Source organism: Schistosoma mansoni, assembly GCF_000237925.1.
Source record: "Schistosoma mansoni, WGS project CABG00000000 data, supercontig 0214, strain Puerto Rico, whole genome shotgun sequence".
NCBI lineage: Eukaryota > Metazoa > Platyhelminthes > Trematoda > Strigeidida > Schistosomatidae > Schistosoma > Schistosoma mansoni.
The window spans coordinates 214,642-229,310 of NW_017386083.1; the positions used below are offsets into that span (position 1 = coordinate 214,642).

Consider the following 14,669-nt stretch of genomic DNA (forward strand, 5'->3'; position numbering starts at 1 on the left):
TCTCGCTCAGGTTTGTGGAGGTTGGGTTGTTTTATGTACTACTAACGTCTCTGCATTTCGCAGTGAAATTCACACAACTTATCCCAAGTGTATATCGCGACATCAACTGGTGCGACTGCTAATCAGCTCAGGTTGCCTAAATTAATACCGAAGGGAAAAAGTGCAGAAAAAACAATATTTACTATATGGTTCTATTACATAAAATTTTAATCATAACGTTAATTTTCATAAATTATCAATTTCACGGACTTTCATCTAGTGAATTTAAATACGTAAGTAATTTTATGTTCAGATCCTAAATGGACGTGAAAAAGTAGTGTTAATAGGTTTCCTCCCTTACTACGTGTTTTGTGTATATAGTACAGTGAATCATAATCAGTTTGTTTTGAAACGCTTGACTTGTAGCCTTATGTAAATGAGAATATACCTGGACGAATTCAAGAAGGATTGTCTATTTTTGAGTCGGAACGGATGACTTTTATTGATGATTGTGGAGAACACTACACGGTACGGATTCCATGTCGTATAAGAGAGGTTTGGGCTCTGAATACTCTTATTCTTCTTGAACGTCAGCCAAATAATTATGAAGTCAGGTTCGACAATCCTAACACAACACCTACGAGTTCATGTGCGTTGTTTTCAATGTTCAGCCTCACACACCCACTTGATGAAGCTGCTCCTGTCATCTTAAAAGTTCCTTTACCTAATGGAGGCTTTGGAATAGGTTTCGTCAGTGATATACATCTAAAAGTAATTGGTGTTATTGCATCACTCAATTTGGTTATAACATATCACTCCTTAACCAGGTTGCATTCTGTTTGGCTATTAGAGAAGGCTTCGTCACATGTGAGTACTGAAATAACTATTTTACTTGTATATTAAAAAAAGATTTTACATTAACATGTCGGTATTTATTTATTACTTATTTTTTTATTTAAGCATAAATATTGGTACAAGGGGGCACCAGATATATATGCGCCACACAAAACAATGAGAATGGGAAGAGAAAAGGGGTAAGATGCATATATAAAAAATATAAGAGTAATGATGGGGGGAAACTGAAATATACAACCAGAACTCTTTCAGTTAAAAAAGTTACGACCACTCTTTTTGAAGAAAGTAAAATAAGGTTACAGCAGGATCGCCTCTGGCTTCTATTCTGAGCCATATCTGATAACGTCTCTAGCCACTGTGTTGCACCATCTCTTAGACCCCAGCCAGTAGCTGGTGACCAACAATTATTTCATACGCCATTTGTTCCCTCAGGTTACTGGAGCGCATGCACATCATTGGTTTAGAATCAGGGTTTTCCAACTCCCCTAGGTGGACTCGCAGTGTTCACCAACCCGGTTAAAGCGCCAGACATTCGCTTTTTGTCCTCTGAATTTCGTAAACAACAGTAATGCCACGAGAAGGCAGTGAGTAGGACTTCCCTGGCATAGGCTATATACGCGTGGCCATGTGAGAGCATTTGGAGAGGGAGAGTGGACTCTCTCCACTCTCTGCTGTACGAAGGCATTAGGGGGCTGAATTTTTAAGCGATATCTTTAGTTTGTTTTGGAATATTTTTAGGTAAATGTCACTCATTCGAAGAAAACTAGTAGACTGGTAATTATAATTTACAGTAGTTACTGCACGCTTTTAGAAGCCACTAGATACTATGACCTGTTATATGTGGTAGAAAATCGGAAAAATAAAATTGCTCGATTTTAATGAGATCGGTTGGTCATTGAAAAAACGATCAGTTTCAGGATGTCGGTAAGGATATAAAGCGAACATATATGGTTTACAGTGATTAAATTTTACCTACATTACCTACTCTGTTTTGGGTAGCATAGTCATATGCGCAGATCAAAATACTTCGTACCTTCATGAATGAGCATTCAGTAGGACTGAAATTGTAGTTCATCATCAGTGAGACATCTATTTCATACCTTTTTATCACTAGTAGATATTATTTATGATAGCCCTTAGTCTGAAATTATTTTCCTTTTAGTTCTTCATAAACATCTCTGCAATCTTTATTTTCTTATTGACTCCTGTTTTTGCTGAAAACTGAAATAAACTTATTCGTGTGCTTTTGAATAATAGGATATTTTAAGATTATTATTCTATATGAATAGATAAAAACTAAAGGTTAATTATAACATGTAAAGCTAAATTGCACATACAATAGTAATTTTCGATATCCTGTAAATAAACACTTTTATGGTGAGAGGGGGGGGGTTGTCAAAATATTACCCAAGATATAATTGATACATTATAACGTTTGTCTTTTGTTTAGGACTACATATATTTGTATCAAATGGATGCCGATGGCCGCGCTAGTGTGGCTACACATGCGTTGACTGGTCTGGTTTATCAACCTGAATCTGTGAAGCATGTTAAAAGTTTTGATAAAGATTTGAGTACTTTTGATGAACATTCCATCCAGTGTTCACCAAACTCCACCATTTGTTTGAGTCCTTTCGCCGCATCCTTATCACGTCTAACGAGAGCTGAAAAGCAATCTTTTCGTCTGAATCATAGTGGCAATCGTCGATCTCCTGGTCAATCCCTGGTATGTTTCATTTTTCATGGTGTATACTAGTTTCGTTGTCTTGTTATTAGCTTCATTTATAGTAACGGGTTCTACAATTGAAACAGTGGTGTTATGTTGGGTGTTGCTTATAACGATTACTATCAATTTCGGCAAAGTAGTGGCGACTAAACTAGCCTCATTCATTCACCGATTGCGAAATCACATAATTGGCATTAAGTTGGATTATTTTTACATGTTACGACCAATGCTGCTACTCAGCTTTTCAGCTGAAGTAGGTTCGTGCTAAAATATCCATTTTGCATCATATTATTATTCTACCAAAGTATAAAAGGTCGGTTTGGTAAATTTTAAACGATACTAAATTATACCCTTTTACCTAAATACTTATTTTACTTTTAGCTCAAATGACAAATCAGTCTATAAGTCACTTCTGTTCAAATGCATAGTGTTTCATCCTTAGGAAGTAGATTGATTTGCGTTAACTATTTTACTGACTATACTGAGTTAAGTAATTGCGCGCCCCGACCACTGCCCTTGTTCTGACAGTTTGATAAACTGTGATGGGTTGGTCCTTGACGAAATGTATGCACACATTCGGAAAGCTCGCTTTGTATCACCTGGAACAGGCAAAATGTTTATTTACCAACCAAGAGGCGAGCATAGTGAATAAGAGTTCGTTGTTCTACTTTATGGTTGTGGGACGTTCCCCTTAAGAGTAGAGAAAACTTGATGGTTAGTAGTATTGAACCGTAAGTGTCTTAGAAACATCACTGGTATGTATTGGGACTACCCAGTGAGTGATGCTGACATAATGTACAGAGTAGTGAGGAAAGATGGGGAATTGTTTAGTGAGGCTCCAAGTATTCATCGATTGAGGTAGTTGTGTGTTACTTATACCCAATTACCGCTTACCTAGACTTAGAATTTTGGCTTGTGTATGATTAAGTTGGAAGAAATCCAAGGGGCTAAATCAAGACATAAAATCCATGTTTGAAGTCAGTGACTCTGAGTTGTGTTTATAAATGCAAACTGTGTGATAATTGCAACCAATGGTTAGTGGAGGTTAAGGGGTTCAAAATCGTTCTCAAGGGAGTAGATACATCTACTCTTATTCCTTTATTTGTCTTGATCTCCAGCATTATCTCTTACTTTTTATTCCTTAGACCCATTTCTTATTTCTGAGCTTCATTCATCAATCGTCCGTCTTTCCTACTATCATTGATACTACTGTTATTTCGACTTACTTTTCATTCCCTTTTTCATTCCATCTCTGTGCTAATATAACAGCTTGTGCTAATGTACATTTATCCCAGGTTCTATACTGTCTCGGCTGACTTAACTATTTTCCATAAGTTTATTGATTCTGTTTTTTCGTAAATTGTTTTGCGTACATTCTGTTTCTTGTTTGTCTAGTCTGCTACTTTTACGCCTACTAACCTCGATTCTTACATCAGCCGTCTTTCTAATGTCACACCTAACAACTTGAGCCATTTGCAATGTACAGCCAACAGTCCGTCGGGTTTTCTTTTAAGAAGGGGATCTCTCGTACAAGCACAGCAGGCAGGAAATATTTGCACACCCAAACCAGTAGGTAGCATTCAAACTCCAAAGCACAACTCAATCAACATGACTACATTACGTGGACGACTGTGAGTTTACATGATTCCTTCATGACGTTTCGATTTCGTATTTTTGTGTTTTTTTTTCCGTCAACTGTGGATCGCAAGTATGGCAACGAATGTAGGTCTTTTAAGAGCGAAGTTTTATTAAAATTAGGTGACTAACATTCAACTCTAAAGGATGTAGGCGGATTTTTGATCTGGGTGCTTACTGAACTGTTCGAAGAGACCCGGCAAAGTGTGTTGTGTAATTCTTGAAGAGGGTTATCATTGTGCACCTCCTCAAGAATGACCTACGTTATGCATATAATAATTATGAGTGTAAACTAGTTGCTGATCAGATCTGAAATATTAACTTTTATCATACCCTTCAAACTGAGCAAAACTTTTAAAAGTCCGACTCGCGGGAAACAGGCCAATTTTTCTTCAATTCGTGGATTCGTTGCCTTCATTTCCACCTTTCGTCAAATGCCTGCACATCTTAGTTCATTCTCAAATCAACAGTTGTTGTAATTTTTAATATCAGGATCGCTTTGGGTTCTTTGGACAGGGCTACTGTGGGGTTTTTCGTTAAAAACGATTTTTCGGATAATTTATTAGGATTTTGATTGTTTACTACTTTAGATTGAAAGTAGTCTGTTTTGGTTGTATTTTATATGAACCATATTGTTTAATAGACACCTCTCGTTTCCTTAATTAAGCAATTATTACGTGATTTTCATTTTGCTTGTCACGTTTAGCTCTTCTACAAGACTCAATATTTATTCTTCTAATTTGCATGAAACTCCTGTTCGAGCCGAAAAGCTCTACACTATTGATCCCGATCAGGTTGAAAATTTACTAGATGAGCCACTGCTACCGAAAGTTTGTTTGCGTCTGGTATGGTCAGAGACTTCTTCTGCGCGATCGCATAGTACACTAAATAACATTGGTCTTTTCAGTTCATTAAATAATGAATCCAGTTACAAAAAAGAAAACGTTGGTAATTTTGTTCCTTGTAAGTAAATGCATTGTATTATTTTTTAAATGTGAGGATTTTTCTTTGTACTAGTTTGTTTATGAGACTACCATATTGATACTCTTCTATGAGTGACCAGTAGGATCATAAATAAAATAGCGAAATTTATTTCTACTGGTTTCTAAACAAGAGTTTTCTTGATATCACTAGGTTACTATAACTCTTGTTAGACGAAATGCTCTCTTTTCTTTGTCATCTTCATCCGAATAACTTCACTTGGGTTACAGATAAAATAGTTGGTGTCCTCAAGTTGAATTAAGCGCCATTGATTTTTACAGCAAATGTGGTGAGACATGAAACACGTGTTTTCAGGATACAAGTAGCGTTATTTTATGCACTTAAGTGTAACAGTTCTTATACAATTTTGTTACGAATTTATTGTATTTTATTCTTCTTATAGATGTCTCTGATCTACCGGCTTCCGGTCGTTTTGCTTTGCTAAGTCGTCGTCTACCGAATTTACCTTTTCGTGCATCTAAAACTGAATCACTTATTTCTAATAGTCCTAGTACTAAGAAAAGTAAAGCTCTTTATGGAAACTTATGTAACTCGTGAGTTATTATTCTACACTAAATGTTATATATATATATATATATATATATATATATATAATACAACCACTTTTTGTCTCTTTTTGTCTCCTGTGATATTTCATGTTTTGAATTTTGAGTGTTTTCATTTCACTTTTGATGATTGCCTATTTATATCTGACCCAATCACTTCGGTGAAATTTTGGAGGCTGAAAAATGTTTTAATGAATTTTTGAGTTATGATAACTATTGTATAAGTGACATGGTTTTCGCAAAAAGTGTAATTGTCTTCGTGAGGATTGTCATAAATACTGTCAACATGTACCTGGTTATGGTTATTTATTTATTTATTACTATTTATTTGGACACAAATATTAAAACAAAGGGGCACTAAATATATATGAGCTACACCAAAACATTGAGAATGTAAAGAGATTGTAATAAACTTGCCAGGCACACTTTCCTTCAATCCCAGAGAACAGTCCTGTCCAACGAATCGAAAGCGGCCCTATTATCAAGAAACACTACGATTGTTGGCATGTGATAAGTATGGCAGTGTTCTAACATTTGGTGGAGGGTGAACATATGATCAATACATCCTCGACCAGAACGAAAACCAGCCTGCTCCTCGGGTTTTGAAAAATCTACGAAGTATGACTAAAGGCAATAGTTTGGACGCAATCGGAAGTAGACTTATCCCCTGATAGTTGTTACAGAAACGACGTGAACCCTTATTAAAGATAGGGACAACTATCGACTCATTCCATGATGTTGGGACACTCATTAATTGGCAAACCTTTGAAAACAATTCAGTCAGTTCCTTAACCAAAAAGTCACCACCATCTTTAAAAATGGCCGGAGGTAAGTCATCTGCGTCTGGTGATTTGCAGCGTTTCGAGAACTGGAGTTGCTTGTAGACTTTCGCCTCGTTAGATGGATCAGTCGTCACAGGTTATGGAGGGCAGGACAGTCTGATCGATGTTGTCAAGATAATAGACCAGTTGACTTGCTCCTCGAAAAACTACCCATCGTCCAAGATGTCGATAGATGTTAGTGATTGGCGTCCCGTCATCACAGATTGTTTCGCTCACATCAGACTTCTTGCTGTCAGTGGCTCGGATGAGTTGAGAGAGCTTCCGGTAGTCACCAGATTCAGCTGCTGCTTCCAACTCGTTGGCACGGTCCGACCACCAGGCTTCTCGGTCCTTACGCAAGCTTTGCAATAACTTTAGTTTATTTTATATTGATGTACTTATCTCATATCGTTTTATCAATCAGTGGTAATCTTGCTTTGATTCTGTATGTTTACTTGTTCATAAGTCAGGTTAGTAATAATCTAAGCTTGAGAATTATCAGTTTTTATATTTCTATCAGTTCTCAGGCAGTATCAAAGGATAAAAATGTTATTCTTCCACAACAAAAGTCTGGTCCAGTGAAAGCAAGTGCATTTTTGGCTGTTGATATAACATCTACCTCGTGGGTTTGTTTTCTTACTGGTACATCTGTTTTCGACCGTAGACAGTCCAGATTAGCTTGTTTGCGCATAAATGATAAATATCTTGATTGCAAGCAGTTTAACGACTCCCAAACAGTTTTTGGTGATTTAGTTTATCTTCGAGCCTGTGATGCTGTGTATGTGCCTTATTCACGAATAACTATTTGTTTGGAACCTGGAGTTGGCATAATTTTATACACAGGAATCAAAAAGGTATTTGTTTTTTCATCGATAATATTTTTTCTTATTCCCTGTTTATTTTTATCAAGCAATCATAAATAGAGTATATTTCATCTTACGTTATTTGTGATGGTGCTTATTTAGTGAGAGATTTGAAAGTTGTTTTGAGGCACTTGCTTAATAAATAGCATTTTTGGTGGACAACCATAATACATATTACGAATAAGAGTTTAAAAATACCCCATCGTTAGTTTCCATAAAACCATACAGCGAGAATGTTTTGAATTGGTGTTGATGATATCTTGGACGTTGGATAATGAATATATATTGTTAATTCTTAAATAATACACAGTGATGGAATCTAGTCAACTGATAAGTGCTTACAAAACTGTTGACTCTATATTTTACCCGAGATATTCGTTTCTTTATTCTCAGTGTGTGACAAACTAATAGGTTTATTTACTAGTATAATATAATTTTACTAAAAATAATTTACATTAACCATGCTCTTGACACAGTTTTTCTCCGTTTTCAAACTGTTGCATTACTTATTTCACTTCAGTGTTTCATAAATCTAGCAGGTTATTAAAATAAACATAAGTCCCTTATTTTACTATATTTTCAATCTTAACGCATCTTGTTACGAAAATTATTTTTTATTTTATTTCTCATTTATCAGATTTGTTTACTTGGTTTAAGTCCACCTCCGCTTCTCAGCATGTACCTTGGCGTAGGTGGTCCACAAATCGTAAAATCAAGGTTGAGACATGCTGCGTCAATTGTTGAGATACCCTTTATTGTGCGATCTGATCTCTTGAACGCTGAACGCTGGCATCAGAATACAGTTTATTCAGTGCTGTCTAAATGTATATCTATTATAACTTCAAACCAATTGTTGATTGATCAGTCTTATACAGTTTCATCTGGATCAAATTCCGATAAAAAAACCTTTTGTTTTAGCGAACTCTCAAGTGATGTATGCATTTTAACTGTTTTTTTTAACCTTTTAATATGTATTTGTTACGTTTTCAAGTCGTAGATTTTATTCTCCCTTTTTTGATCTTATTGAAAAAAGCAACGTGAATTTATTTCGAAACCTCTCTTTAATTACAAACAGCCTGTAACATGCAGAGATACACTCTATGTTGAACCGAATACATATGATATTTGATAAAGTCTAATCAATGGCAAAGAACTGAAAAGAGGTATCAATATTAAGAAGGATAATTGTCTGTTTGAAAGAAACTTGACAGAAGATCTTTTAACAATATGTCAGACAAATATTTTTGTGGGTCTTTTTTTGCGGTGACTTCGTCCTAAAGCTGTGCAGTTATAAATACATAAATATTGTATGGCAGTGTGTGTAAAATTTCTACATTTATCAATGTAGAGGCATATATATATATATATATATATATATATATATATATATATATATATACGAATGTACAGCTTAAGTAAATGATTTCGTCGAAAAGAAAATTTTCTTCGCTGAGTTCTCTTTTTCTTATTCAATTTTTCTTATTCAATTACAGTAAGAGTTATTTTAATTATTTGACGGACATCTGAATTGGTGAATATGAATGTAAATAATTATGGTAGTAATATCCACATTTTTCGATTATTTCATTCTAATTTGTCATGATAATTAAACCAAATGCATGTTTACTTCGTAATCAAACTAATGCACCGAAGTAAATAACAGTTATATTCTGCAAATATTGTTTTTCTCCGTTCAAGCATTTTCATCGCTCAAGTTTTATGCTTGATTACTTCACAAAGTTTTGTATTTAGCTGGGTAATATATGTATAGTATATAAAATGTTTTCTCAATCTTAAACCAAAATCCTCAAAAAAGGACAAACGTAAGACTCAGGAAGCGCATTTATGAAAGAACAGTTGAGTGTCAACTTTACTGAAAATCGAAAATGATACTTATGTAACTTATCTAAAGTCGTCAATCAGATTCCGTCATGCCGTGTCTCTTCTGTATTTTTTCCTAAATCATTTTGAATATCTTTGGAACAGAAGTTTGCCGAATTTTTCATTTTCTTCATCTAGATTCTCTGCTAAACATTCGTAAATTATCACTATCAGGCATTATTTGTTGCTGATTGGAAAGATGAGTAAATAACTAATATTTTCTCTTGGCTAATCATAATTTTTACCAACCTCATTTTACATCAACCGGCGTATTAAGTGTGAAGGGAAAATATACTTTAATTGCACTGCTTAAACCAGTCACTGAAAATCCTTATTGTTAATAGCGATTTTGTCTTTCACTTGAGAGTTCTTATGTGCTGTGATTTGTTTCCCTTAAAAGTTGTAAAGGAATTAACATTTCTATCTCTACTTATTGTTTTATATTTGTGTGTAGCTGGCAAATTTCAAGGAACTGCGTACTGATCAGGGTAATGACCATCTTTGCGAAACGAACCTTTCAAACGTTAATACCGAAAATTGCAGTGAAATAAATGCACCGAACAATCAATCCGAAGTAAAATCTATGGAGAGAATTTCTTTGTGTGATCCAGCTGGGAACGCTTTCACGATAGCAAATCAAAGTAAAGTTACTGGCGTAGATAAATGTGTGGACTCCCTAGATTCGAATAAATTTCTTCGTGTGTATTTGCCGACCATTGCAGAAAACGAAATGGGTCAGTTTTTTCGTACATTTACTTTTAATTTAGTTAATTATTGTCTAAACTTTGTGGAGTCGGCGGCTTGGTATTTGAAACAGTTACTTCTCAACCATTAGGTTTCAGATTAAAATTGCAGTTCACTTATTTGGCTTTAAGGAATGAGGTGGCAAACTACCAATAATTACGCTAAACATTTCAGTCTAAATCATATTGTTGAAAATATAAGTTTCCATGCAGTAAAAGACTGTTTTCTAGTTATTATTTCTACTGTCTCTTTCGTAAGTACAGTACATATTTCAGTGCTTCACATTTCTAGGCTGTATTGTGTAATCAATGAATTGAAGCTAGACAGTAACACCGTTGGATGCCGGCTCAGTGGTCTGGGAGTTAAGCATTTACGCGCGAGACCGAAGGTCCTGGGCTCGAGTCACGCATGCGGGATCGTGGATGCACACTGCTGAGGAGTCATGTACAAGGACGAAACAGCCATCTAGTGTTTCCAGGTTTTCAGTGATCGTCTGGCTCAGATCGACCCATGAATTCAACTATTAAAATAAGAATACATTGAATTGACACGCTGTTGCCAAGTTTATATTTTAACCTGGTTTTTTGTACCATATTCTAAATGCCATCATGGATTTTTTTCTTACTTGAACGCAAACTAGTTAGAACCGTTTTCATAGTTAACTTGAAAATTTACAATCTACGTTGTTACCTGCTCTATATTCACCTGAATATCTAACATTTCATTTAAGTAGTTCGTTGAGAATCAACTTAGTTCCAAATTGATCCTTCTACCATGCACACAAAATTCGTGACCTACTAGTCTTGTTATGGTCAAATCATGGACTACAACTCCCAGGTTTGCATGAATATCCATACCATCCATACTGTCAGTACCTAGTTAAACCATAGGGAGTAAATGCTTTAACCACTTTGTATTATTTAGACATCTCATTTACACTAATGGATTTGCTTCTAATGACATCAGGACACAAATGTAACTCGAAATTTATCAATTTACACCACCTATAGCTCAGGAGAAGTATACATTTGTCTATCTTGCTGTTAGTATACTTCTCAGCAGTTCACTCTTCATTAACAAACTGGCATAAAACATGGTCCTTTGAAGTAGATAACATACATAGGTTGTTAGTATCCAATCATTGGTGCTTTCTAAACATTGTACACGTTTGTTGGGACCACTAAACAACTAATAATACGATTACGTTGAAGCATTAGTTAGAGATGATAAATCAGTTGATGTTGCGAATCTTCGTCAACTGGATTATTTTAAGTAGTGTATAGGTTAATCCTTACCGATCCCTACTGCAACTAACTATACTGTCTGTCTTGTGGATAAATTGGTAAAATGTCAAAGGTTGTTAGACTCATATGAGCATCAGTCCATGGAGATGACAATTGGTTGAATCGTATCTTGAGTTATGGACTTGTTTACTGGTGTCCGTGCGATCATAATTGTTGGATTGAAAACCCTAGATTTAAAGACCTGGAATGCGACTCATTGATATATAAATATATATGGACATGAAGGGTCCACCTAGGGGAGTTGGGAAACCCTAATTCCAAACCAATGGTGTACATGGGCACCAGTATCCTGAAGGAACAAATAATGTATGAACCAATTATTGGTCACCAGGTACCATGAAACTGCATCTCCTTAGGTTGCTCCACTGCCCTGTGGGTTAGACCTTTAGGTCAAAGGCTCCGGGTGTGATTCCCTAAGAAAACCACCTGTTTCGGTCTGGGCACTCGGGTAGTCCACACACAAATGAAATGAAATGACAATTAATACTGGGAATAATATTCTTGCTTCAATTACAATTCAGACAATTCACACTCGTTTGATAACATTCATTATTATTTTTCTTTTTTTATATACTACGTCACTTATCTACTCTCTTCTATTCTCACTTTGTGTATCCTTATTTTTCAACTTATACAGCAGCTCGTCTATGGTGGAAACCCTGTTCTATCTAAACGATATCGAGCCACTGACTGGTCGATAGTTCAATGACACCACCGAATAACAATTCTGAACCAGCCTTTCTGAAACTACGTATACCATTCAAACTGGCCTCTTTCAACATTCACACACTAATGCAGATCGAACAACAGATAGGGTTGGCTATATCTTTAGAAAGTCTTAACATCAATGTTTGTCGTCTATTCAAGAACTGTATTCAAGACTCTAGTGAAGTACTACAAATTAGCTCTCCATCTGTCACTCTGAAAAGCTTGTTTCACGTGCGCTTATCCGGGGACCCTGTGGCATCTTCGTCTGGTCTTGCTGGCGTCGGTGTCGCACTAAGCGCTAGAGCTGAGGCAGCACTAATCGATTGGATCCCCATTAACAGTCGGTTATGTTCTGTTAGATTAGAAAGCTCCAACAAATTGAGAAGAAATCGGTGTGATAAACGATGTCTTTTCGTCATCTCCGCCTATGCTCCGACAGATTGCAGCCCGGATGCAATCAATGATGAATTCTAACACCAGTTAACTGTTCTTCTCCAGAAAGTGCGTTCGACAAATATTGTAGTACTAGCCGGAGGCTTGAATGTTCAGGTCGGGCGTCTAGCCATAAAAGAGAGTCGTCTAGATGACCGATGGGGACTTGTTGTTCGCAGAACAGATAACGGGGACCATCTACTGCAACCGTGCACAGACCACAAACTGTTTCTGGCTAGCACTAACTACCGGCACAGCCACCACCGATGTGCCACCTGGCGTCCTCCCTCTGCATCTCAAGCCTGGACTCGGATTGATCACATCGTGATCAGCTACCACTGGCGTGGTTGTGTACACGAGGCGGAAGTCTACAAGCAACTCCAGTTCTCGAAACGCTGCAAATCACCAGACGCAGATGACTTACCTCCGGCCATTTTTAAAGATGGTGGTGACTTTTTGGTTAAGGAACTGACTGAATTGTTTTCAAAGGTTTGCCAATTAATGAGTGTCCCAACATCATGGAATGAGTCGATAGTTGTCCCTATCTTTAATAAGGGTTCACGTCGTTTCTGTAACAACTATCAGGGGATAAGTCTACTTCCGATTGCGTCCAAACTATTGCCTTTAGTCATACTTCGTAGATTTTTCAAAACCCGAGGAGCAGGCTGGTTTTCGTTCTGGTCGAGGATGTATTGATCATATGTTCACCCTCCACCAAATGTTAGAACACTGCCATACTTATCACATGCCAACAATCGTAGTGTTTCTTGATAATAGGGCCGCTTTCGATTCGTTGGACAGGACTGTTCTCTGGGATTGTCTATTGAATGTAGGTTATTTAAGTCAAAGAAGTTTAGAAATCATGACTGGTATATTCTCAAAGTTTAAGGTAAGAAAATGAGTGTATACACCTACTCCATTGCGATCGATTCTGAGCCATGTCACACAGAGGCTCTAACCATTGTTTACGATAGTTACTCGGACCACACCCAAGTAGTCTGCATCTACCAACTTGGCTCAGACTAGAAGTTAGTGACTTCAAGGACCGATGCCACATTTTGGTTTGGTCGCCTCTTATTTTCTTACAAATATCGCCAATAGTAGTCAGCATAACGCGTCGTGATAACCGGTGTTCAGGCTTGCGTAACACGTGGCCAATTGATCACAGTTGATGAAGACTTATAATCTCATTAGCTGATTTATCATCATTTCCCAATACTCTGCATACAACCTCAGTATTACTTACCCGGTGATTCCAACAGTTGCGAGCAAGATACCTAAGACATCTGTGGTCAAATACTGGTAACTCACGTGTATCTTCTACCCTTAATGTCCACACTTCTCAGCTGTAAAGTAGAACAGAGCGAACTGCTACTCAGTATACTTGTCCCTTAATTGATAGACGGATATCTCGTCTTCGCCATAGGTGACGTAAGTTGATGAAAGCCAAACGAGCTTTCTGAATCCGTGCAGAGATTTCGTCAGACACTAACCCATTAGGGCTGATCAGACTTCCAAGATATGTGAAGTTATCGACGAGTTCGACTACTCCACTCCCTATCCTTAGTTCAGGTGTTGACGCAGGTCAGTCCTGGAATGACAACTTGCATTTGGAAGGAAAGAAACGCATTCCAAACATCCTGGCATTGTTGATCAGTGCTACCAAAACATTGAATATTATCAGCGTTCTCACCTAATATGACTAATGTTGCCTCTCGGTCTGTTATCAAAGGCCGACACTGTCGGGCGCCGATAAGCATGTTTGTGTTCTAAAACCTGACAAATGATGAATATGTGGTCTATGCAGCCACGATCAGGTCTGAAGTCAGCCTGACTTTTTCGTGCTTGCAGTTCACGAGTCTATGTTAGGCGTCCGATAATTATTGAGGCTAGTATTTTAGATGCTACATTAGTCAAACTAATCCCTCTATGGTTATCACAGGATGATTTTGTCTCCTTCTTATATATTGAGACAATCAGTGATAGAGACCAGTCAGATGGGATTACGTCCAACTCCCAGATTTTAGCCAGAATATTAGTCAACCTAATCGCTTAAGCTGGACCACCATACCTAAAGACCTATGGAGCCAATCCATGTAGACCGGCTACTCTTCCTTGTTTCAAATTGGCTATAGCCTTTTGAACTTCAATTGAAGTCGGGGGTCTATGTCAAT

The 14,669-nt window shown here is 37.0% G+C and overlaps 1 protein-coding gene across 1 annotated transcript in view; it reads left to right on the forward strand.

Annotated features, from left to right (window-relative positions):
* Smp_151380 (meiotic checkpoint regulator cut4, putative) overlaps window positions 1-14,669 on the forward strand; it is a gene marked incomplete at its 5' end in the record, with an annotated part of 56,646 nt that overhangs the window by 1,395 nt on the left and 40,582 nt on the right. Inside the window, 8 exons of the mRNA XM_018792543.1 lie at window positions 406-750; window positions 2,285-2,560; window positions 3,956-4,191; window positions 4,902-5,158; window positions 5,580-5,730; window positions 7,084-7,417; window positions 8,064-8,228; window positions 9,762-10,041. Coding sequence (XP_018647234.1) covers window positions 406-750; window positions 2,285-2,560; window positions 3,956-4,191; window positions 4,902-5,158; window positions 5,580-5,730; window positions 7,084-7,417; window positions 8,064-8,228; window positions 9,762-10,041 — 2,044 coding nt within the window. The remainder of the gene's footprint in view (window positions 1-405; window positions 751-2,284; window positions 2,561-3,955; window positions 4,192-4,901; window positions 5,159-5,579; window positions 5,731-7,083; window positions 7,418-8,063; window positions 8,229-9,761; window positions 10,042-14,669) is intronic.